This window comes from Protopterus annectens, chromosome 5.part0 (genome assembly GCF_019279795.1).
Source record: "Protopterus annectens isolate FY-2018-M chromosome 5.part0, PAN1.0, whole genome shotgun sequence".
Taxonomy (NCBI): domain Eukaryota; kingdom Metazoa; phylum Chordata; order Ceratodontiformes; family Protopteridae; genus Protopterus; species Protopterus annectens.
Window position 1 is genome coordinate 1,729,297,353 of NC_056735.1, and position 27,168 is coordinate 1,729,324,520.

General features: G+C 39.3%; 1 protein-coding gene across 3 annotated transcripts in view; it reads left to right on the forward strand.

Moving 5' to 3' along the window:
- OCLN (occludin) overlaps positions 1–27,168 on the forward strand; it is a 395,619-nt gene that overhangs the window by 275,234 nt on the left and 93,217 nt on the right. For all 3 annotated transcript variants that reach the window (XM_044071524.1, XM_044071525.1, XM_044071523.1), the window contains exon 5: positions 11,903–12,048. In XM_044071524.1, the coding sequence (XP_043927459.1) occupies positions 11,903–12,048 (146 nt within the window). The remainder of the gene's footprint in view (positions 1–11,902; positions 12,049–27,168) is intronic.

A 27,168-nucleotide genomic window follows, 5' to 3' on the forward strand; every position in this document is an offset into this window, starting at 1 on the left:
TATTTTCTACAACCTATGTGGTGTATTTGCTTGTAGATGAAGGTAAAGTTTATATTGATGCATGTATATGTGTGTGTGTATGTGTATATATATATATATATATATATATCTATATATATATATATAATATCTATATATATATATATATATATATATAATGTGTATATATATATATATATATATATATATATACATATATATATATATATATATATATATATATATATATATATATATATGTATGTATATATGTATATAATATATATATATATATATATATATATAGATATTATATATATATATATAGATATTATATATATATATATATATATATATATATATAGTTTCATAGTATAGTATTGGCTATCTGCCCTGGGGCATTTGTAAGCCTAGCCATAGTGATGTGGCATTTGCCACCCCATGAAATGGTACAAAAATGTACAGAATAAATTTAGAATACTGTGTCTAGTAGTGACACAATGAAGGTTCCCTTATGTAATAGAATTAGTTTACTGTGCCCCTGTCTAGCAGTGACACAGATGTGACCCCTGGGGTAAACTTACGATCTCCCATCCACTCATCAAGATTTCTCTTGAAGAGAGTCAGTGAGGGGCTTTGCCTAATATGAACTGGGATATTGTTCCAAAGCATGGGAAGCCTCTGGGTTATGAATCTATCCCTCCAGCATGTCCTATTCATACTTGTGCCGAGGTTTAAGTCTTTAGCTCTCGTGGTCCTGATGGACTTGGATTTTTTGAGGTGGAGCATGTCCATCAGATCCTGATTGGACATGGCCTTGTACGTCAGGCAGAGATCACCTCTGAGCAGGTGGTATGATACTGAATAGAGCTGAAGTTTCTTTAGTCTGGTAGAATAAGACATATGTTGGAGACCCTTGATCCTCTTGGTGAGGTACTTTTGTGGTCTCTCCAGCTGTTGCAAATGCCGGGTGAGGTACATACCAAATGGGGCATTGTACTCAATCATGGGTCTGATGAGGGAGGAATATAGGGGTACAATGACATTCTTGGATCTGGATGTGAATCCCTTCATGATGAGGTGTGCAAAGTAGAATGTTTTTCTAACCACTTTGGCAACGTGGGTATCAAATGAGAGGTCGCTGTCGACTTGGGTCCCTAGGTCTCTGATTACTTTTTCAGTACTCAGTGGGTTGCTGTCTATGTGATAATTTGTGGGTACTTTGTTTTTCCCAAAGGGGATGACTATACATTTTTTGGCATTTAGTTTAAGGCCGTGACTCCGGCACCAGTTGTCCGTTTCTGTGAGGCCTTTTTGTAGGATGTGTGTGTCTGCTGGTGTATCGACTATGGCACCTAGTTTGCAGTCATCTGTGAACTTGGTCAGCCACAGCCCTCCCGTGTTTGCTTTAACATCTGAGAAATAAATGCCGAACAAGAGGGGTCCCAGGACAGATCCCTGTGGGACACCACTTGTGACTGGCTTTGAGTCTGACATTGCTCCAGTGATTTTAACTTTATGGGTTCTGTCCTTTAGCCAGTTTGCAACCCATCTGGTGACATAAGGGTTTACATTTAGGCTGTTGAGCTTATCTATGATGCCTGAGTGGGGTATTGTGTCGAAGGCCTTAGCCAAGTCCAGGTATGCTGTATGGACTGCTTTGCCCTCGTCAATGGCTCTAGTGACTGTTTTGAAAAAGTCAACCAGGTTTAAAAGGCAGGATCTGCCCTTTACAAAGCTGAACTGGGTGGGGTCAAGTGTCTGTAGGTCCCCTATGTCTCTGTTTATGAGTTCCATAATGATTCTTTCCATAGCTTTGCAGACCAGGCTGGTTAAGCTTATGGGGCAGTAGTTTCCAGGGTCTGTAGAGGCACCCCCCTTGTGGAGTGGGACCACTGTTGCTGTACGCCAGTGTTCAGGTACATATCCCGAAGTAAGGCTAAGGTTAAATAGCATTTTTATGTGTGGGTTTAGCTCCTCTTGGAGTTCACGTAACACTCAACCCGGGATACCATCAGGTCCCATTGATGCTGTATTTTTGCTTTGTTTAGGGCAGTTCTCACTTGGACATCTGAGATGACAGGAGATTACATTCAGCTGGGATAAGTATTTCTTCTTTTGGGGGTGAAGGAGGGAGAAATTTGCACTGAACCTGTCAGCCAGAATGTTGGCAATATCTGTGGGTTCAGTGTATTTTTATTGTTGTGAACAAACTCTGAGCATATCTGAGGGTTTCCCAGGTTTCTAACATAGCTGAAGAAGGCTTTGTGGTTATCTTTAGTGTCCTTAGCGATTTTTCTCTCAAAGTTTGGCCTTGGATGTTTTATGAGAGACTGTAGTTTTCTGCTAATGTTGCTCAGAGATGCATTCCCTTCGTGGGATTTTGCTCTGACATGCAGTAGCTTCCTTCTTTTGTTATACAATTTGTTTATGGCTGAGGTCCACCAGACAGGACATTTACCTTTGGTGGAGAGGGACTTGGATTTGTTTGGGATTGCATGATCCATGCATTCTTGGAGATGTCCATAGAAAGCATTTGTGAAGGATTCGGCATCGTGGGATGTGGTATCCACTGGCACAGTTGGCTTAAAGGATACTATCTCAGTCTTAAGAAGAGTGAAGTCTGCTTTTGAGAAGTTTTTCACTGTGGTCTTTTGTGCTGAGGGTGGAGGTGGGATATGTATATCCAGGGTGATTAGTTTGTGGTCAGATCTCACTAGTGAGGGGTATACTTCCGGTGTGGAGCATTTTGTCCCCATGTTTGTGATGATCAGGTCTAGTATATTATCTCCCCTAGTGGGAGAGGTGACTAATTGTTCCAGTGCATTTGAATTTATGAATTCCAGGAACCTTTGGGCTAGGGTATTAGGGCTAGAATAATGTACCCAATCTATGTTTGGGTAGTTGAAGTCTCCCAGTATGATGGTATTTTGTGATACATTCATATCCTCCAATGTCTTCAGGAAGGCTGAGTGGAGTTCTTGAGATTGGGAGGGTGGTCTGTAACATGCTACCAGTTGTATAGCAGTTTTGCCTATGGTTAGTTGCACCTGTATGGTCTCTGATGCTTCATGTGTTGCTACTAACCTGGAGGTGTGGGTGTCCTTGATGAATATGGACACTCCCCCTCCCTTTGTGGTTCGGCCTGGGTTTTGGGGCCGAAAAGCATGATACGAGGTATAGCCTGGTAGTGCTGGGGTGCTCTCAGGAGCCTTGAACCAGGTTTCAGTTACTGCACAGACGTCGATGTTCTCCATGCTGAGGAGTGCATCAAGTGCCTGCATCTTGAGATTTAGACTTCTGGCATTGAACAGCATTACCCTTAGTTTTTTTCTATTATTGTTTTCTAAGGAGGTGGGTTTGTCTTTTGAGCCTTGCCTAAAAAAGGCACTATGGGGGTGGCAAGAGCCTTAGCCAATATCCGGAAGCCCAGTCGTGACAGGTGTAAGCCATCCCTTGCGAAGCAGCATGGCTTGTCCAACATGTCATCCCAGGCAGACAGACATTGGATCCCCTTAGAATGAAATCAGTACTTGAGCCAATTGTTAAAGCTGATCATCTTGTCTTTGTATTGTGGTATAATTCTTGGTGAGGGCAAGATGCTGGTCAGGGTCATACCAGCCTGGGCTACATAATCGGAGAGCTCCTCTATGTCTCTTTTCATGTAGTCCAGGGAGGTGCATCTCAGGTCATTCACACCAGCATGGACAATGACGGAGTCATATTTGTACTTGCTTTGGAGTGACTTGAGTGCGTGTGTTATGTGGCGGATCCTAGCTCCCGATAGACAGCTCACAGTCACCTTCTCCTTGTTCAGCCTGGTCAGCGGGACATCAGTGTGTCTGACTATAGAGTCACCTATTACTAGTGTGTCAGGCAAGGTGTTTGGCCTTAAGGGCTGTGATTGGTTGACACACTGATTTATTGAAGTATGTGTTGCATGTGTTTTGTTTTGAGGTGGTGGATTTTTGGGTGTCTGCTTTGGGAGCCTCTGTTGTTTTGGTAAGTTTTTTGTTAGAGCCTCCAAGTATGTCTTTGTGTTTTTATGTGTTTGGTTTGCAGTTGTGGTAGGTCTATGTGGGACTGGGATTGTTGTGTGTGTGGTTGCCATCTCCTCCTGTCTGGTCATGCCAGCCCTGAGTTGAGAGAGTTCAGCTTCCAGTTTGGCTATATAGTTTCATCTCTCACATGTATTTGTGTTTGTTGGGAGGAGGAGAGGGTTGTCTGTGTACATGAGACAATTGTAGCATTGTCTCAAGATATCCAGATTGACCAGCTGAACTGGAGAGGACGCCAGTAATCTACCACTCGATATGCTAGAACAGTATAAGGGAGTGCTGTACCTTTAAGGGAAGTGGATATTCACAGGGGTGGTAAGTAGATGTAGTGCTTTACTTAGTACGAGAGTGCTTACTTAGTAGAGAAGTATTGAGAACAAGTGCTAGGCTTATAATATAGTGAGTAGTCTGATTATACAAAGAGTAGAGCTTCCTTAAGGGAAAATTTGAAGAGCAGACCTGGCGGAGCCAGAAGACGTTTAACCGGCGCTGCGCTATGTGCACAACTGCGCAAAGCCGCGTATGATTTTAAATAGTGAACTACAAAAGAGCTAGAAATGGTCCAAAACAACCAATTACTACAGCTTCTTGTGCTGAGGTCACTTCCTACAGGGACAGGTAGGCTGCTCAAGGCTCCCCACTCCCACTGGTGAGCAAAGAAACTTCCCTCTATCCAAGTAAGGTAATGGACAACACAGGAACTACACCACAGCCCAGAATACAGCAATGCCTGTAAACTGGTCTAAACTAGTCGAGGAAGGCGGAAAACAAGGATTTTTTTATGTTTTTGGTAGAAACACACAGAAAATGCAGAAACAGTGATAAATTAGTTACACAGGCTAGCACACTTTAGTGGGCAGCCTCCACAGTTAAATTAAACAAACAACAAACTTTCGATCAAATTCGACTAAAATGTAACTTTAAGTGCAGATTTTAAAATAATGCAGCAAACAGTTAAAAAACAGTTCAAGCTAGTTCAGGGTAAGCTACAGAAGCTATTCCAAGTGAAAAAAAAGCAAAGATACTTAAATCCAGAAAGTAGTCGTTTTTCTGAGTTCCCTGCTGCTAGGACCACTCTGCAGACCCACAAGGAGCTTGTCTGAGTAGTATAGCCAGAAAAAAACGCCCAGAGGTGGATTTTAAACAGTGAACTACAAAAGAGCTAGAAAAGGTCCAAAACAACCAATTACTATTTTTAAAATTTTTTTTGCTACCTTTTTGGGGGCACCTGACATCGGGGGCAAGAAAAACTAAAGAAAATGGTGTCGGCTGCATGTTTTATACCCCTGATGAACTGACGTCATGGAAGAGGAGACAGCAACTGATGAAGGCCAAGACTTTGGAATTCAGGCCGACTGAGGGCAACCTGCCAGCAGATTACCCAAATGTAATGACTGCAACAGTGAATATACTCGAACATCTGCATTCATGCTAAGTGTACACAACAGTACTTTTTGGAAAGATGAGGAAGGAGAGTGTGATGAAACTGTGACAGAGGGGGACCGTGAGATAGTGGTTGATACAATTAGAAGAGATAGTCTTGTCAACACAGAGCCTGAGATTGATATAGTTTGTGTAAACAAAGTTGCTTCTTGTGGTTACGTGAGTATCTTTCTGTCCCAATGAAGAAAAAAGTGGAAAAAAAGTATTTGGAGAAAAGGTGTGGCCAAAAAAATCTTCTAGCCAGGAAGTAAAAAATAGCAGAGACAATTTTTTTCTTAGATATTGTTTTAATAGCAACTTGAAGGTATGTGTCTTGTCCAATATGTTTTATTTGCAGTGGGATAGCATTCCAATATTTAATGACTTGGTGGGAGTATAGAAAAGTCCAAGCTGAGGTGTTTGTTTTAGACATGAAGAGGAGTGATTTGTTACTTGACTGTAGTTGTCTAGAACTGGAGTACTTTTATGAGAGCTTTGACTGGTTGCAGTTAGACACATTTTTAGTTACAAGTTTCATTAGATGGTTGAGGACAGCCATGAGTAATACTGTCTTGTTTAAGTCATCGCCATGAATGAATATACTGATGTGGATACCCCAATGGCCAGTCCTGAAGCCTTATTTTTTAGTTTTCTGTTCTCTACTTTTTTTTGGACCTCACATTTAGTATCAATAAATGTAAACTGATGTTTTTGTTAAAGTTAGAGTGCAATATACATTTTACTTAAATAAACAAGCTTTATTAACTGTAGAAATGTTTCTTCATAAGTAATAAGCTGATCGTTGGAGATTGTGCATTGTCACTAAGAGGAAAAGTACTAAAATACTCAGTCTCCTACAGACTCCTCAGAGCTGACCTCTGTCTGGTATACAAAGCAATCTCAGACCCCACCTTGATAGGACTGCTGCATATCCACAAGTCAGCTCCACTCGTGTAACCCGTATGCGCAACCTCAACCTGACTTGTTGGCAGGACAGATTTGTGTCCCAGAGACTCCCCTTTTTGTGGAATAGACTCCCTCTCCATATAAAGCAGAGTACGTCATTAACCCTTTTTAAGCGCAACTTGGATAACTAGATGGGGAACAGAAAATACACCCCTGGGATTCTACTCGTGTCCCTGATGGACAGTGGCATAGGGTGCTGGCTTGTTGGAACATGGGCTAAATTCTTGGCTAGGCTTGTAAGAGCCTCAGGGCCAATAGCCTAGTAACTTCCTATGATCCTATGAAGAACGCTAGGTCTGTTATACATATGTCAGCCAGAGACATAGAGTATTATGGGATTTGTACATATCTTTTGATAAGGCTGATCTTGGAATACAATGCTGTATTTTGAATATACACAAACTGCAACATAAGACGCTTTCAAGGAATATTCCAAGTCTGACACCTCACTCGTATTAAGAGACATTAATAAGACCAAGCTTGTTTATCTTTACCTGTAAATTATGTATGCCTTTTACAGACTTTGGGAGCTATTTTTTTTGTGACTGCATACAAATGGCCATGGCTTTGAAGTAACAAATAAAGAAAACTAGTAAGACTGGGACTTCCCTGATGTGCGCTGATAAAATATGGAGTTATATTCTGGTGTGTATATGAACATTACTCAGTGTTACTTGCTTCAAAAATAGATTGGATGACTAGAATGGAAGTAAGACATTTTCAGAGAACTTGAGCGAGTCTGCATTCCTTGAAGGCCGTATGACCCAAATATATTTAAGTTTAGAACTTACTAAGTACTATATTTGTAAACAAAATGATAAATTATTTCATTTTGGAAGTGTTGTGAAAACTGAAGTTAGAATTTAAAATTGCATTTGTGATTATTTGGTCACACTGAGTATGAAACATTAAAACATATACTATGTAAATTAATTGCAACCCCCACCTAGACTATCCTGATATCGAATGATTATATGTTAGTCTGGAAATAACTGCACAAATTATGCTTCTCTATCTGACAGAGAAAACAGAATGCCATTGTCTGCATAACTGTCACTTCAGTGGTATTTCTTCAGAAATGGCACTTTAATGCAGTACATTCTTGTCTGCGAATACCTTAAAAATAAGCAAGTTAATTAAAAACAGGTGTTTTGGCACCCACTGATGTGCCAATTTGCATCATAAAATGGTCATGGAGATGGGCAAAGTAGATGGGAAGCAACAGAGAAACCTTGGTTGGGAACAGTATAAGAAGTGCGCCTTTGTCCAGTTTTTGGCTCAGCCAAAAATGACAACCTTAATTTTGTTCCTTGCATGCAAGGCTGGTGTTAGCATTTTGGGGGCCCTCAGCAAATGTCAAGTTGAGGGCTTAGTAGTCTAAGTATCACCCAATCACTGCCAGTGCCAACCCTTCTAAGCAACCTTTTAGGTCATGCTGAAAACTTTTAGGAGTAGTGTGCACACAGACCTGTAGCTACAATGCTCTTACGTTATAACAGGCCTATGTACCACACTGTTGGCCTGCCTCACAAAGGGACACTTACAGCTACTGGCATTTAGTTGCAACAACGATACATTACAACAACTCAATGTACAGGTCTAAATGACGTCCTAGGCTTACTGTTTCAACCCCCCCACACACACACACATCCACCAGGCCTTCCTTCTGATTCCCCCCTACTTGGGCTTCCCATACCATCCACATTACGTTTTTCTTCCTTTTCTCACATTCTGCCTAACTCTTCAACTTCTTCAAGAAGCCAAAACTTTATATATGCTCTGAAGTGCATGTTATTTTAAAGGTTTTTTTTTTTCTTTTTACACATCTTTTTCGTCCAGTGATGGCTTGAACAGAAATTATGAATAAGGAAAGAAATTCACTTTTGCTAATTCAGCTTTAGTTTTCCTTGCATCTTTTCAATACAACTTTCCTGACCAAGACAGCACAGTGATAATCCTTTAGGAAATAACTCAAATAAGCCACAACCCTAGAAGCTATAGGTTTACAGGTGCTCTGGGGTGCTTTTTTGAGCATTTTCTCAGCCTTTTAATCCAATGGTGGCCTAAACAAAAATCATGGAAAAGAAAAGATTTTCAGTCTTATTTTTCTCCTTTCAAGGAAAACATAAGTTGTGCCAAACGCTTAATGGCCAAAGCTGACAAAGTAGTAGCTCACAATTAACTAACAAGTCAGTTGTGGGAATACATAGGTCCTGTCTGAGAATACTGCCCCTCTTTCTAACCCTCCACAAAACACAGTCACTGCCTATGCATCCCTCTGATGTTAGACTGGGATGAAAGCAGAGATTCAAACTGTCTAGTCATATATATTTCAAGTGACTGCTGGTGTGTGTGTGTGTGTGTGTGTGTGTGTGTGTGTATACACACACACACACACACACACACACACACACACACACACACACACACACACACACAGCATGTTTCCTCACTCCTTATCCGTAACCCTCAAAGGCAGCCACCTGTATATGTGACTGATGTCTGATTGTGAGAAAACTGAAAAAAAAATGATTACTGTAATATATTCTAATTTGTTGCTCCTAGACATTGCACTGCCCTTACACAAGCTATATCAACCTTCTTTGTATATACGTCTGAGGTCTAAAAGGTGTAAAAGAAACTATGACTACACTGTCCTCAGCTCAAACTAGTTATAATGACCTCATGTGCACACCGCTAAGGTTTGACTGTGATGAAAATTAAACAAGTAACAACCACACAATCCCTAGCCCCCCCATAACTTACAGCAGCCTTCTGTATATACACATCTAAGCAGGGCTGATTTTAGAATGGGTGTGGTTGAAAACAGAGACTATTACCATTGTTATCCTAAAAGGATCATACTACAGCACTGTTCAGGTTAAAGAGCATAATCAGAACATTTTCTCCAAACAGCAACAGCTTTACTGCGGACCCCCACAAAGTCGAGGATGATTAAAGGAGCACCGTATAGCCTTTTGTACAGTCTGGGGAGTGGGGGCCACCAGACTCCAAGAAGATCCAAGTGTCTGAATGTTCTGCAATATATTTTATGAGCGTGTAGTAAGTAGTTTATAAACTACTGACTACTGAGACTGCCTTTCAGTACAAAAGGTAGTACTAAACAGTCCGTTTAGGCCAATATGAATCCTACAATTACATATTAATTAGTCTTTTATTTTTTTTGGTGCAGTTTTGATTTTGGCCGTGCAACTTCCCACGTGCAGGGGAACTCTGCTTTGCAATATATTTTATGCCTTCATTTTGAAATATGACTTGTTAGGTACTTTTTTTTTACTGATAACCCAGAAGAATAATGTATGTGTCCTGGCATTATTGGGTGTGTGCACAGATAAAAATAGGTGATATTTTTTACACACACACACACTTGCACATAAGGCGTAGCAGTACTAGTTTTGCACTTATTTTAGCAAACACCAGTACGTTATGCACTTATTTTAGCAAACACCAGTACGTTGTGCAACACTAGTACTGTCACGCCACATCAGTAACTGCTGTTTAGCAGTGATCAAATAACAGCAGGATAAGTCATTTTTGTTTACCTCATTGAGGAGTAATGCATACCTGTCACTGTCCCTGATTTCACACACCTTCCCTGATTTTGCTCATACTTTTGCTTTGTCCTTTGTAAAAAGTTTCAGTTGTTGGTAAATCATTTAGGATTACAGTCAATAAATCCAGACATCAGAGTTTTATACTTATTGTCGAAAAATACATGTTTATGCAAAAGGTGTTATTCTATTAACTTTTTAAGTGAATTGGAGTAATATTTAAAATGTGTTCCTGATTCTGAGCCTTTATTCTGCTATTATTTTTGGCCTTGCATTGAATTCTTGAGCAAAGACGTTCAGACAAAGTATCTGGAGTTCTGCCAGTATTTATAAAACTCAGAGAAAGCCATCCCAAGTGATTGGGTGCATCAGCTTTTTTTAAAATCCAACGTTTGCACTGATATCAGTCACTCTAGCCTACTGATCTATCTAGTGCTTGCCTTTCTTATTTTCATCATCAGCTTTATCCTAACAGGGTCATATCACAATCCTGTTCAGGTTAAAGAGCATAATCGGGAAATGAACACATTTTTTACATTCTCATTTTTCCTCAGCCAGCAACAGCTTTTGTGAGGTCCCCGCACAGTCACGGATGATTAAGGGAAGCTCCCTGCAGGTATTGAAGGGACCTAATGCTGGCTATGTAGTTATAGTGGATAAAATGTCCAAAAGTAGGGTTTAACTAAGCCTGGGGTACTGTGTCAGTGGTAAAACATTTAATGGAATTGTGATTCCTGTCACTTGATAAGGCACTGTTGCCATATATAACCAGAAATATCTTTGAATTTTAAAGGAGATATAAATAAGTGTTATTATCCACCTGGTTTATTAAGTATACAAGATTGCTGTACTAGCTTTTGTTGGTTTGACAGGCATCTTACAAAATGCCAGCATAAGATAACTTGCTGTGGTTGGGCCCCCCCCCCCCAGGAACAGGGGTCCACAGTGACTGCAGGGTTCGCTGGTGTTTAAAGCCGGCTGTGCTTGCATGGAAGCACAGAAAATTAATGCAATAAGCTGTAAATGAGTTGCTTGCTGTAGCCAGGGTTTCATTCCTTCAGCCTCAATTTGTCTACAGCTACATAACCAGGAGATGCTCTCAAGCCTGTCCTGAAAAAGGCCACAAGTCTATCTAGCGGGCTTACCTAATAAACAAAGAAGTAAAATAAAGTAAATATGGCTTAAACAAAAACACCCACAAATGACAAACTTTTTTTCATCACAATGTATCTTTTATTCCCTTTAATCATACCAAGAAGTGCTGCATACAAGGAAAACATGAGGAATTGTTGCTCTATTTCTTGTCAGGACATGTCTCTCTAGTTTTTCTGCATACCATTTTGGTATTTGGCTATTTTTGCAGATATTTGTGATATTTATCACAACATCAGCCAATATGAGGCAAGCTAATGAACAGGTAAAGAGAAGCTACTTATAAGAAATGTACAGTCTTAAGAAAAAGTAATTAGGACAGTCACTGATTGCAGGTATAAAGCTAAAGGGGCAATAGCATATTTTACACCTAGAAAGACATTGGAAAGTTATTGAGTGTGTTTTCTCTCTTACATGTGGCCATCTTCACATCTGTTAGAAAATTTGGCCTGGAGCTACAGTTCTTGGCTTGAACAAAAGTGTCAACATTAATAACTACATTTCAGTTTTAACATTAAAGCTGTTAAAGGTGGTGGCCACCAAAAGAATGAATGAAGCAACAAAGCTTAATGTCATTCAGAAACACAGCTGTTTGTACATTACTCACTTGATGCCCTTTAACAGGCATAAAATCTATTAAAAATATTAACTAAAAAAACATAGATTGTGATATATTATGCCGATAAAAACGAACAATGGGGGGAAAGCATTTACTTACTTTTTTGTTAATGTATAGTGTGCTTTCATCAACAGGTGAAGAATGTGTCAGGAGTCCCATCTGAAATCCGTGAAATTGATTCCTATCCAGACAAAGTCAATGGCTCCATCAATTATCCCATGCATAATGATGATATTGAGGACAGAGCTCAACTTCACAGCAGGGCCAATGGAAAAACTCCGTAAGTAATATGCTGCTTAACTCGTTTTAAATGTTAAAGGAAAAACCCACATTGAAATTCCAAAACTATGTTTCATCATATGTTGATGTTTTGTGCTGTATTAATGCATCACAGTAATCATTAGTTAATTATTGCCTGCTAATATACTATGTTACAAACTGGCCATCATGATGCCTGTTACACTAATGTGATTTTGTTTTTTTAGAGCATTTCTATTCATCGACAGTTCAACCTCGGTCCCTTTCATGTGACATGTCTTACCCATAGTAAAAGAAAATTTCCCCTTCTGTCAGAGCAGTGAGTCACTGGCTTTTTGGATGTAGTAGCCATGTCCGGTTTTCCTGTTTCAGAGAATGACCCTGATTTGTGCTAACTGAAGTGTTGTGCAAACTCTTTCATGACACATTTAAGGAGTCATCACAATAAGCTAACCAAACAACAGTTTTTTTTTTTTTTTTTTTTTTTAAGTAGTCAGATTGCTATCCTTAGACAATCGCCAAACCTTTCCCCATATTCTTCTTGAGAAGTCAAATTTGTCAGTTCAGCGTGACAGCTCTGCTTATGATCCTGTGGCTGACAACGTCACTTCAAGGAGATGGATATCTGCAGAACTACGAGTACTTACCAGTGTGTTTATGTAATGATGCAGTGAAGCTTGGATATCTGCAGAAATAAGAGTACTTACCAGTTTGTTTATGTAATGATGCGTGAAGCTTGGATATCTGCAGAACTAAGAGTACTTACCAGTTTATGTAATGATGCAGTGAAGCATACTCCTATTCTTAAAGTTAGTCAAAGGTTAATGTTTAGGAAAAGAATTTCACTTCACTTGTTAATATGTATGTGCTTTATACCCCTATATGTAACTCACTGAGAACATCTCCGGATGTAAAACTGAGGGCAGTGACTAAAGCTAAGGATTATAGAAATGATGTCATTTTCAAAGCAATGTGAGAATTGAACAATGAACAAAGAAAGTATGGTGGACCATTAGTGATCTGTAGCAGAGGAAATAGAAATGAAAGAATTTAAAGGTGCCAGAAGGTTTCTGGACACTAAACATCTTGGCAGTATTACTAGGAGAAAAATAAGTCTGAGTTGAGATTAATTACATTGAAGGCTAGAATTTTCCTTTAAAAAAAGCTAAAAGGGGAAACAATAAGATCCTGTTGTTGTCAGGGTCTGTATTTAAGAGTGGGGGCTCACATAAAATAGGACAAAAAATCTTATTATAGTAACACCCAAACTTCATCATCAAACAATCCAAAAAACCTCTGGAAATCCACAAATGGATTGCTAAATCTTGGAAAATCAACCCAGTCTGGTCCATCCCCAATCAATAACTCCCAAAGCATCGCTTCACAGTTAAACTCATAATCTCCCTCCTACAAAATAAGACTAATACAAATTCAACCATCCCATACCAATCACTGAAGCTACAACAAACATTCACACTCTCCAGTGCCAATATATTCAACTAAAAAACAGCTACTCATCCTTAAGACAAAAACTACTATCCCTGATCATCTTCCGTCTGAATATCTCAAACTCACAGATGATGGCCTTGCATAGCCTGTGTCAATTCTAGTAAACCGCTCTCTCCAAGAATAGTATGTTCCCACCTTCTACAAAAAATACCTTGTAATACCTCTGTATAGAGTGAGCTCATCAACCGATCTCACAAACTATAGGCCAGTTGCCATTCCCTTACTCCTATCCAACATCTTGGAGAGATGTGTTCACTCTCAACTTACTTACATGTATTACTTTTCAGGAAATCCTGCCTCCCTTACGGAATGGTTTCAGGCCCAATCACAGTACAAACACTGCCTTTCTAAGATTCATAGATATAATAAAATCACCATAGAAATTCAGTTTTTCTAACCTCAGCCCTATTTCTGGATCTATCCAAAGCATTTTTATTACCACATTAATAGGTCCCAACTCCCAAGCACTGAAATGGCAAAATAATTTCTCCTCTTTCCTTCCTATATCTGTTGGACTCCCAGAAGGCTCCATCCTAGGACCGCTACTGTTTAACTTATTATCAATGACCTAAACACAGCAGCCAAAGGAGCACCATTGTACAGTATAACTCCACTATTACATATGCTGCTAGGACCTACCCATGCTCTACTCACTCACTCAGAAATCCTTCTCATCCATAGACGCTTGGCAATGACAACTCACAACTCCTCCTGAGTAAAAAAAAAAAAACAAAAAACTAAACTACTACTTAAGTATACCAACTCCAAGATCACATTACAGTGAACAGAATGGTAAAGTTCTTTTTCCACACTATATGGCGATCTCCATTCACAAGGTTCAATATTTCAGAATTTCGATCCTGTGGTCCTCAATGATCAGAGGTTTGATGTTCTGCAGTTTAGATCCACTGAAAGGGATCATACCTCTCAACCTCTTAACTCAAGAAATCTGGGAAAAGCCTAAAATAATGTTTGGACAAAGGCCCAAAAATAGGTACAGATTTTAAATATTGCTCTTATGAACTTAAACATCTACTAGAATAACAGGATTTGTGTTACCATGCCTTTTCTGAAGGATATGAAGTCTGCAACTAAAATAGGTCATTATTTGGTCATTTTTAGTGACTTCAGTCCTCCATGATTTGCCAGAAAACCACAGATTTTATGAAGAATAGACCAAATTTTTGAAGCAAAAATCTGGACATTCTGCAAAAATCTGTACAGTTGAGAATTATGAAAGGGATCCATATATACACGTGTGTGTATATGAAGCCCTGTCAGGTTATCAAACAGGTTATCAAAAGAACACTACACCGAAATTTAGAAGAATGACACAAAAACAATGAAAATGTAAAAGGACGAACATCAAACTGCTCAACTTCAATCAACCAGCTACGAATATTATACAGCACTTTCTGTTTTTGAAACCAGAAAGGATTTGAATAAAGAATTTGAATAAAGATCCTGGTACAGTGAGGATCAGGAAATTCACCCTTTTCCCCACCTGTAGTGTGATCTCAGAGTTTGTATATATAAGCTGCATGGGGTGTGAGGGGTGCAGGAGGGGCTTGCCCCCCCTACAAAAACTTAAAGCTTATATTGAAGATAAACGGCTGTTTTTTGTTTTTGTTTTTGTTTTTTTTTGAATTTATGCAGTTTGAGGTTGTGAACATTCTTCCTTTTATGTTTTTGTTGTTTTCATCTTGTTCTTCTAAATTTTAATGTTGTGTTCTTTTGAAAACCTGATAGGGCTGTGTGTGTGTGTGTGTGTGTTTATATATATATTTTTTTTTTAATGTCTCATATACAGATGAAAGTCAGGTCTATATTCTAAAGGCAAAACATCAAAAGAGCGAACGTTCTTACATTGACCACAAATAATCAAATCTGCAAAACCTCGTATGGCCACAACAAAGTTTTTTTCCCCCCAGGAAAAAAAATTGCTGGGTCATTGCTGAGGCTTTGCCGTTTCCTCACTGTAGTGTGATCTCGGATTTGGTATATTTAAGTAGAGGGGGTTGTGGGGGGCACAGCCCCCCAGTTTATTTTATGTTTAGATTGTTGGCCCAGGGATTTTCTTTTCCCTGGGAAAAAAATGTCTGTTGTGGCAGTTCGAGGTTTTGCAGCTTCGATTATTTGTAGTCTATGTAAGAGCATTCATTCTTTTCACACTTCATCTTTATGATATAGATCCTGAAAGCCGGCACGTGTGATCAGTTGATTTTTAATAACACATGCTGACTTCGACATAACAAACATTCCATAAATATACCTTCAGGTCAGATGTCAAACTGAGGTCTTATCTGCTTGAGTTGGTAGTAGCTCTGGTAGATGTAAAAAGTATTAAAGCATCTAACAAAAAGAGCCCAATTTCCCCTTGTAGTATAAATACCAAATTGGGTCTCCCTTGAAAAGAAGCCACTAAGGGAACTAACTTTAACAAAATACAGTTTTATATATTTATATAATATAATGTACACATATGGATATATCTATTTATCTGTCTGCATATAGAGTTTTTTCCCTGCCTTTTCTTTTTCTCTTCTTTCTCATTTCTTTCTCTCTGTCTTTGTCCGTTTCACAGTATTAACGGCACAGTGGAATTTGAGATACAGTGAAAGACTGTGTTTGACTGGAGTCTGTTTCTAGTACGGAGCAGTTTTTAGTTTTTGCAATCTGTTGTTTACAGTGAAGATTGTAATGTAAACAAAATGTAGCCAGGAATTTGTGTATTTGTACCTCATATTATTGTCCTCAACCAATCATTTAACTTTTAAAAATGTATACATTTGTCCAATTGCTACCTGTTAAAAACTTAAGACACCTATACTTTGTTTTCAGTAGCTGGCACTTAATCACAGAAATGACACTTATAAAGGATTAATTAAAGACTGCACTCACCCTGCTTACAGACTGTTCATGCATCTATCATCCGGAAAGAGCTTCCGAAACATACGTTGCAGAACTACGAGATTCAGGAACAGCTTTTTCCCTAATGTCATCAGGCTGCTGAACTCTAATAACCACTACACTCCATGATGTCCAACTGGGTCAGTAGAAACTGTCTCAAGTTGTGCAAGAACCTGGTTACCAGTCTCACCTAATAGTGCAATATTCACTATGACTGTAACTTATAATCCATCAAGGGCAGTAGCAATGCAGGAAAATATCTCTTCTTTCAGTGCAATATATGCAGCTTTGTAAATTAACCATAGTGCAATACTCTAATGTTCACAGTGCAATACTCTAATGTTCACAGTGCAGTACTCACGTGTCTCTTTCTGTGCAAGGATCAATGCAATGTCTTAACCAAGTACCTATGCAATACTAATATGCAATACTAAGGTCTCATGCAAGTAAGTGTTCAGTTCGAAAAGTGTTAAAATGCGTTTATAATTATGTGCAATATTAGTCTGTCTACCTGCATGTCTGTGATGTAATAGTCAGGTGTTACACGTGTAAATGTCTGTAAAAAATAGTCTATATGTTGTCTGCACATTGAGTCTGGAGATATAGAATTTCGTTCAGTGTTTGCACTTGTGTGATTTCTGAATGACAATAAAGTTTACTTTGACTTTGATTATTTCTGCCTCTGCACATCTTGTGTACAGATCTATGATGTAGAGGATGATTTATACCCTTTAAGATAGTCTTATGTTTTGTCAGCCATAATGTTTTCAAGGAATGCTCATAAAAATATACTCTGAGTACACAGAGTTTGCCACCCTTGAATATAAACCTTCTTTCATCATTTTTTTTAAATCTGTATGCTCGCCTTTGATTTAAGGTTACTTTTTGGTAAAGCACAGACAAGTACAGAACTGGGAACACTGTTCATGACAGATATCTGGTAACCCATTTCGCTCATTTCATCTCTAGGTAATTATATCTGAAGCATGGGTTTATTCTCGCTTGAAACAAGTAGTGTTGCAAGCAGCACAGGCCTTGAGCTAGAAGGACTTTTGCCACCATATCCTTAATCAGTAGCTTTATTAATAATATCAAGGTATATTTATAATGAGCCTGAACTTAAGATGTTTGTCCTTTTCGTGAAAAAAATATGTAATAGCTTGCTTGTTTATATGTGTGTATTTATATGTATGTAACTTCTATTTTTCATAAATTAATAAAATTACCCATATTTTATATCTGAGCCTGTAGTTGTGAAGAGAGGGCAAACACAAAAGGAGAAAGGAGAATAAACATGGATCATCTGAACACAGATACCCCTTAAAACTAGGAAATAAGTGAGAAATTGATGTCTTCATGTCTTGTCTTCACTTTATTTAGTGTACATTGAATTAGTCTAGTGGACAGAACCTGTTTATTTATTTTATTTTATATTTGATTACCGGGTTGGTCTGACTGGGCATTCAGGTGCCCGTTTTCAGTAGAGACCCGGGGAGAAAAGCTCCACATATGACAATCGTAAAAAATACAAAAGCTCCACATACATGATAAATATACAAAAGTCAGAGATGAGTACAAATTAACAGAGCAAAGAAACAATAGAGCAAACAATAGTATATCATAGCATAGTATGATGAGAAGTTACAGAAGTGTACAGTAGTAAAAAAGAAAATATAATGTATTTGAGTAAATAAGTGCAGTAATATTATATACAGTTATATACACGCATTTAAAAATACAATTAGTTGCGGTATTTTTTTTTTTCTATGTGTTTGACCTTTGAGTAGTACAAGAGGAAGATTTATCTGAATGATAGTAGTAGGGCTAACCTAGATAGTTTTTGCAGTGGTATAGTACAGGTATGTACAGGTACATTGCCAGATAGGAATGAGGTGGACTTTTAATTGGGTTTTAAAGGTGGGACTGCTGTTTTGCAATCTGATATCTGGTGGAAGAGAATTCCAGATTTTAGCAACTGTGTAGGAGTAGTGGGATTCACCAGCACTGTGTTTACACTTAACTGCTTCAAGAAGTGCTATGTTTGTGGATATTAGTTGGCGAGCAGAATTGTGAAAGTTGAGTAAGCCTGAGAGATCAGGAATCTTGTTTAGGTGGTACAGCAAGTAATGAGCCATGGTGAGTTGTTATAGTTTAGTTGTTTTAGTGAGTGACAGTGGTGGGAGCAGAAATTAGAGCGGTTTGCGAATCTAGCTATTTTATTGTAGCACATGGACAATTTGTGTAGGTCTGTCTTGTTAAGGTTTATTAATACAGGGGATGCATAAAGCAATGTAGAGAGAAGGTGTGTTCTGGATATAGTAATTTTAGTGTTTTTGGTTAGATAGTTTTTGCAGTGGTATAGGGTTCTACATTTTTTATGGACTTGGGATATGGTTTGCGTTATATGTTTGTCAAACTTTAGGTTTTGGTCAAGTATTACACCAAGAAGTTTAAGAGATTTGAATGTTATTGGCAAAACTGAAAGATATATATATATATATATATATATATATATATATATATATATATATATATATATATATATATATATATATATATATATATATATATATATATATATATCATAATCCTTAAGACAAAAACGTCTTGGTAATGTAAAATAGCAACTCGGGTGCAACACGACTCGAACAGGCACAAAAAACTGTTTATTAAATAACTACTGTTAAAATAGCGTAAAAACAATGGTTAAGCACTTTCATCTGACTTGCAGACTTCGTCAGAACAAATAATACACTAATCAAACCCTGATTTATAAACTTTTTGGCGCCAAAAATAAAATTAAATAATCAGCATTTAAAATGACAGTACATCGCTGTGTCCATACATATATCATAGGATGACTTTTCACTGCAGTTGTATGCAAACACGCAGAACTCAAAACTGTCAATGAGTTCAAATTGTTCAAATGTACAAACAATATGAAGAGAATGAATAAAAATGAATGATACTAAACAATGTATAGAAATGAATAGATGCATTGAAACTGCCTGTAAATACATGTAAATATAAATATTAATATAAATATATATAAGTAAATATATAAATAGTATCATAAATCTCATTTGATATATATTTCAGTATCTGCTTCAATATATATTCCACTTGATATAAACAGTGTAGTATATATTTTATCAAATAATAATATTTGAGCTGTATTTTAATAATAATAATAAATGTAAACATTATAACAATTGCAAAAATGGCTTAATGGTAACATAATCATTGATGCCTTGAACGTAATTACCTGAATGAACTGATTATACTAATAACGAAATCAGAATAATGAAACCGGATTGGGGGGGGTGGAGTAGTTTTGTACAACAGTATGGATTACACTAATGAAATGTATAGAATTTTGTATGAATAGGGTAATTATGAAACTATTTCTATCAATGAAATCAGTATAGGATATAAAAGGATTGATTTAGCATTGAAAGAATATTTAATAGACAACAGAATTACCACTGACACATACAATTTCTTGAAAGTGGATTTTCCTACACTGGCGACCATTATAGGTATACCCAAATTTCATAAGAACATATTACACCCCCCATTCCGACCGATTGTTTCAGGTAGTCAATCCAAAACTTATCAAATAGGTGTAGCAATAGACAGATGGGTCAAACATGTATATAGTAAAATTCTGCATCTTGTTAAAGATTCTTGGATGTTTTTGGCCCATTTAACCCCCAACATCTGGTGTAAGAATTTAATCTTCATCACTATTGATGTGATTGATTTATTTTCTAGCATCCCTAAGGATATAGATTTACAGGGTTTTAGTAACAGTTTAAGGAAATATTCAGATATGGATTGGGACCGTATATGTTTGATTACAGAAATGATGGGGATGGTGTTGGATCACAATTACATTTATTTCGAAGGCGAATATTTCAGACAAACCAGGGGAGTGGCAATGGGAGCTTCTTGTGCTCCCATTTTCACTAACCTGGTTATGCTGGAATGGGAGACCAACCACCTGTTTGGTAGTCAATACTATCAATATGTTTCACACTATTCAAGATACCTGGATGACATGTTTCTGTTATGGTTCATAGGTTCATAGGTTTATACTAGGCTATCTGCCCTAAGGCATTTATAAGCCTAGCCCAAATTTTTGTGGCTTACGCCACCCCTTATATGAAAAAATACTGTGCCCATTAGTTTGTTGTGCCTCTGTCCAGCAGTGACACAGATATGATTCCCGGGGTAAACCTACGATCTCCCATCCACAGGTCTAGATTTCTCTTGAACAGAGTCAGCGAGGTGCTCTGCCTCACATGGACCGGGATTTTATTCCACAGCATAGGGAGTCTCTGAGTGATAAATCTATCCCTCCAGCACGTCCTATTTATATCCGTGCTAAGGTTTAAGTCGCTTGCTCTAGTGGTTTTGGTGGATTTGGATTTTTTGAGGTGGAGCATGTCCATTAATTCCGGGTTGGACATGGCCTTGTATGTCAGGCACATGTCACCTCTGAGCAGACGGTATGTGACTGAATAGAGCTGGAGTTTCTTCAATCTGGCAGCATATGACAGATTTTGGAGTCCCTTTATCCTTTTGGTGAGGAACTTTTGGGGTCTCTCCAATTGCTGAAGATGTCGGGTGAGATACATCCTGAATGGGGCATTGTACTCGATCATTGGTCTGATAAGTGAAGAGTACAGGGGAATAATGACCTCACTAGATCTGGATGTGAATCCCTTCATGATCAGGTGGGCAATGCAGAAGGTCTTTCTAACCACTTTAGCAACGTGAGTGTCAAAAGAAAGGCCACTGTCAACCTGGGTTCCCAGGTCCCTGATAACCTCTTCTGTGCTTAGTGGATTGCCACCTATATGGTAGCTTGGGGTTACCTTGTTTTTCCCGAAGGGTATGACTATACATTTTTTGGCGTTTAACTTCAGGCCATGGCTCTGGCACCAGCTATCTGTTTCCGTGAGTCCCTTCTGAAAGATATCCGTGTCCGATGCACTTTCCACTATGGCGCCCAGTTTGCAGTCGTCTGCAAACTTTGTCAGCCAAAGTCCTCCCATGTTGGCCTGTACTTCTGAGAAGTAGATGCCAAACAATAGGGGCCAAGGACCGAGCCCTGTGGGACACCACTTGTGACCGGCTTGGAGTCTGACATAGCGCCAGCAACTCTAACCCTGTGGGTTCTGTCCTTAAGCCAGTTTGCAACCCATCTTGTGACATATGGGTTTACATTTAAGCTGGTAAGTTTTTCTACAATACCCGAGTGGGGTATTGTGTCAAAGCCTTTGCAAGGTCAAGGTAGGCTGTATGGACTGCCTTTCCTCATCAATGGCCTTGGTGACTGTTTCAAGAAGTCGACCAAGTTCAAAAGGCATGATCTTCCCTTGACAAAGCCAAACTGGGTCGGGTCCAATGTCTGCAAGTCCCCTATATCTTTGTTTATGAGCTCCATTATGATCCTCTCCATAGCTTTGCAGACTAGACTTGTTAAGCTTATGGGGCGGTAATTACCAGGGTCCGTGAGGCCGCCTTTGTGGAGTGGGACCACAGTTGCCGTGACGCCACTCCTTGGGCACGTATCCTGTGGTAAGGCTGAGATTAAACAGCTGCCTTATGTGCGGGTTTAATTCCTCATTTAGCTCGTGTAGCACACAGCCGGGGACACCATCCGGTCCCATTGATGCTGTGTTTTAGCTTTAGAGAGCAGCTTTCACCTGCGCATTTGAGATGTCCGGGAGGCTACACTCGGCTGGGATAGTTATCTCTCCTTTAGGGGAGAGGGGTGAAGTTTGCACTGAACCTGTCTGCCAGTATGTTGGCAATGTCTGTGGGTTCAGTGATTTTTGTATCATTTTGGACTAATTCTGAGCATATCTGGGAGTTTCCACCCAGGTTCCTAACATAGCTGAAAAAGGCCTTATGATTGTCCTTTGAATCCATGGCAATTTTTCTCTCAAAATTGGCCTTAGTTGATTTTATGAGTGCTCGTATTTTTTACTAATAATGATCAGGGGTGACTTCCCTTTTATGGATTTTGTTCTATCATGTAATAGCTTTCTCCTCTTATTGTAAAGTTTGTTAATGGCTGGGGTCCACCAGACGGGACGTTTGCCCTTTGTGGAAAGAGTCTTGGTTTTATTTGGGATTGCCTGATCCATGCAGTCCTGGAGGTGTTCATAGAAGGCATTTGTAAGGGCTTCCGCAGCTTGGGTTGTGGTTTCCACTGGCTCAGGGGCCTTGAAGGATACCACACCAGTCTTGAGCAGTGTGAAGTTTGCTTTAGAGAAGTTCTTCACTATGGTCTTTTTTGTTTGGGGTGGGGCGGATGTGGATTTCCAGTGAGATTAGTTTATGATCATATCTCACCAATGAGGGATATACTTCCGGTGTGGAGCATTTTGTCCCCTTGTTTGTGACAATGAGATCTAGTATATTTTCTCCTCTCGTGGGAACAGTGACTAGCTGTTCCATGGCATTTGAATTTATGAACTCCAGGAACCGTTGGGCTAGAAAGTTAGGGCTTGAGTAATGTTCCCAGTCTATATTCGGGTAGTTGAAGTCACCCAATATGATGGTGTTTGGAGATACATTTATACCCTCCAGTGTCTTCAGGAAGGCTGTGTGGGGTTCCTGAGTTTGAGAGGGTGGCCTGTAGCATGCTACAATTTGTAGAGCAGTTTTGCCTATGGTTAGTTGCACCTGGATGGTTTCCAAAGCTTGGCGTTGCCACCAACCTGGAGGTGTGGGTATCCTTTATGAATATGGATACACCCTCCTTTTGTGGTGTGGTCCGGGTTTTGGGGCGAACGCATGATATGAGGTAAAACCTAATAGTGCCGGGGTGCTCTCAGGAGCCTTGAACCAGGTTTCAGTTACAGCACAGACATCGATGTTCTCCATACTGAGAAGGGCCTTGAGTGCGTGCATTTTGAGATTTAGACTTCTGGCATTGAGCAGCATTACCCTCAGTTTCTTCCCTTTTTGTTTTCTAGGGTGGTAGGTTTAGAATTTGAGCCTTGCCTAAAAAGGCACTATGGGGTGGCAAGAGCCTTAGCCAATATCCGAATCCCAGGGTGACAGGTGCAAGCCGTCCCTTGAAGCAGCGTGGCTTGTCAAGCATGTCATCCCAGGCAGACAGACACTGGATCCCCTTTGAATGACACCAGACATTAAGCCAATTGTTAAAGCTGATCATCTTGTCTCTATATTGTGGCATCATTCTTGGTGAAGGAAGGATACTGCTCAGGGTTAGGGTCATACCTGCCTGGGCTACATAATCAGAGAGCTCCTCTATGTCTCTTTTCATGTAGTCCAGGGAGGTGCGTCTCAGGTCGTTCACACCAGCATGGACAATGACTGTGTCATATTTGTACTTGCCGTGGAGTGACCCGAGTGCTTGTGTTATGTGGCGGATTCTAGCGCCCGATAGGCAGCTTACTGTGACCCTCTCCTTGTTCAGCCTGGTGAGTGGGACGTCAGTGTGTCTGACTATGGAGTCACCTATGACAAGTATGTTTGGTGTTGTATTTGGCCTTAAGGGCTGTGACTGCTTTGCACACTGCTTTTGTGGTTTATGTGTTGCTTGTGGGGTGTCTTGAGGTAGCAGTTGTTTGGGTGTCTGCTTTGGAGGCCTCTGCTGTTTAGGTAAATTTTTACTCAGAGCCTCCGGGTATGTCTTTGTGTGTTTGTGTTTGATTCAGTGGAGTGGTAGCATTATGTGAGGCTGGTTTTGTGGTGTGTGTAGTTGCCTTCTCCTCCTGTCTGGTCTTGCCAGTCCTGAGTTGAGAGAGCTCAGTCTCCAGTTTGGCTAAATAGCTGCATCTCGCAAGTATTTGTGTTATGTGGGAGGAGGAGAGGGTTGTCTGTGTGCATGAGGCAGTTATAACATTGCCTCAAGATTCCCAGATTCACCAGCTGGACCGGAGAGGAGATTGACAACTGACCTTTGGACATGCTAGAATAATATTGGGAAATCCTTAATTGAAAACAAGGGCCAGTGGGGAGTGAGGGTGTAGTGCTTTTAATTTTTAGTGCTGACTTATATAATTGCTTTAGTGAGCAAGTGCCAGGTAACTTGAGTGCAATGTGTTACAAGTAACTAAATGCAAAAACGACAAACAGTAACTTTCTTTCAAGTGAAACAAGGAAATAAGTACAGTAAGCAATGCACATATCACTAGTGATCCACAGAAGCGCTGAGAAGTTGCATATTAGGTGGAATTAGCTTCCAGGGAAATAACAAGCAAACAAACAACAAGCATACAAACAAAGCTAGATTCAGCAGGCCTGGATCTAGTCTATGCTAGAGCAAACAAGGTGTACCAATTTCAGTAAGATACAGTTCAAATATTCAGGCACTATAAACCTTTAACCAGAAATTCCCAGCTCAGAAGGGCAGAGTCCAGCCTCTTCTCCCACAAGAGTGCAGACCACGAACCTTCTTAATGTAAAATAACTGGCCTGAAGCCCAAGTGCCTAAACCAGAACTAATACACTTGGACACTGGGCTCTCAATCAGCAGTTCCCAACTTAGAAGGATGAAAGCTACCTGTCCTGCCACCACAGTGCTTGCCACAAACCTTCCTAATGTAAAACAACTGGTCTGAAGCCCAAGTGCTTAATCCAAAAGACTTGAATGATAGCTACACTTTAATCAAGTTACAACCAAGCAGTAATAAATACTATTGAATACTTTAGAGAATGTCTGGATTAGTGCTCAAGTTACACAAACAAAGCTAGATCCAGCAGGCCCGAATCCAGTCTATGCCACAGCAAACAAGGCGCACCAACTTCAGTAAGAAACAGTTCAGATATGCATGCACTATAAGCATTTAACCAGAAATTCCCAGCTCAGAAGGGCAGAGTCCAGCCTCTCCTCCCACAAGAGTGCAGACCACGAACCCTCTTAGTGTAAAATAACTGGCTTGAAAGCCCAAGTGCTTAAACCAGAATTAATACACTTTTAGAATAACAGACACTGAGCCCTCAATCAGCAGTTCTCAACCTAGAAGGATGTAAGCTACCTGTTCTGCCACAACAGTGCAGACCACAAACCCTCTCAGTGCAAAACAACTAACTGGTCCGAAGCCCAAGTGTTTAAACCAAAAGGCTTAGAATGAGTTACGCCAAGCAGTAATGAATACAGCTGAGTATTTTTAAGATGATGCAAAAGTAAAAAGAAGTAGGTAGAAACACAAGTACAGTAAAAGCAGATGAAATTTTTTTTTTTTTTTTCCTGAACAAGTGCTGAGATCAAAGAAACAGATTTGAGTGCTGAAACTAGAAAACTGGCTAGTTATAAGTAAAAATTACAAGCTAGAAGGCTTCCCTCAAACACAGAAGGGCTTGGGGGCTCAGAAGCCTACAAATAGTCTATACCACTTAACAAGAAAGGCAGGAAATAAGCTTAATTTTTTTTTTCTATTTCCCAGATGCTCTCTTTGTACACAGTAGGAGTGCCTGAAATCAGAATATGATCTCACTGCACTCAGTTGAGTGAGCAAATGAGATGGGCCCAGAGGCAGGCTGAGGGGCGGGCAGTTTCAATGCCACTAAGATTAACACCAAAACAAAAACAGAGCGGGTGGGTGGGAATAACTTCAGTTAAATATTCCTTCAACACTCCTTCATACACAGTTTAAATCAAATTAAATACTGTATTTTTTTTAAAAAAAGTGCAGATAAAGGTACTTAAATTCTCTTATACGTCCAGTTGAATATAACCAAGTTCTTAGCTGGCCAAGCTGAGGTTTTAAAGCAGGAATTATTTCACATGCACCAGTTAAATATGCAAGGACAGGAAATCAAAGAATGTGGCTACCCCACACCTGTAGTTACTAGCAAATAACAAAATTCAGCCAACACTAGCTTCAGTTCAAGTTACTGAAGAGCAGAATAACTTCAGTTAAATATTCCTTCAACACTCCTTCATACACAGTTTAAATCAAATTAAATACTGTATTTTTTAAAAAAAAAGTGCAGATAAAGGTACTTAAATTCTCTTATACGTCCAGTTGAATATAACCAAGTTCTTAGCTGGCCAAGCTGAGGTTTTAAAGCAGGAATTATTTCACATGCACCAGTTAAATATGCAAGGACAGGAAATCAAAGAATGTGGCTACCCCCACACCTGTAGTTACTAGCAAATAACAAAATTCAGCCAACACTAGCTTCAGTTCAAGTTACTGAAGAGCAGAATAACTTCAGTTAAATATTCCTTCAACACTCCTTCATACACAGTTTAAATCAAATTAAATACTGTATTTTTTAAAAAAAGTGCAGATAAAGGTACTTAAATTCTCTTATACGTCCAGTTGAATATAACCAAGTTCTTAGCTGGCCAAGCTGAGGTTTTAAAGCAGGAATTATTTCACATGCACCAGTTAAATATGCAAGGACAGGAAATCAAAGAATGTGGCTACCCCGACACCTGTAGTTACTAGCAAATAACAAAATTCAGCCAACACTAGCTTCAGTTCAAGTTACTGAAGAGCAGAATAACTTCAGTTAAATATTCCTTCAACACTCCTTCATACACAGTTTAAATCAAATTAAATACTGTATTTTAAAAAAAAAGTGCAGATAAAGGTACTTAAATTCTCTTATACGTCCAGTTGAATATAACCAAGTTCTTAGCTGGCCAAGCTGAGGTTTTAAAGCAGGAATTATTTCACATGCACCAGTTAAATATGCAAGGACAGGAAATCAAAGAATGTGGCTACCC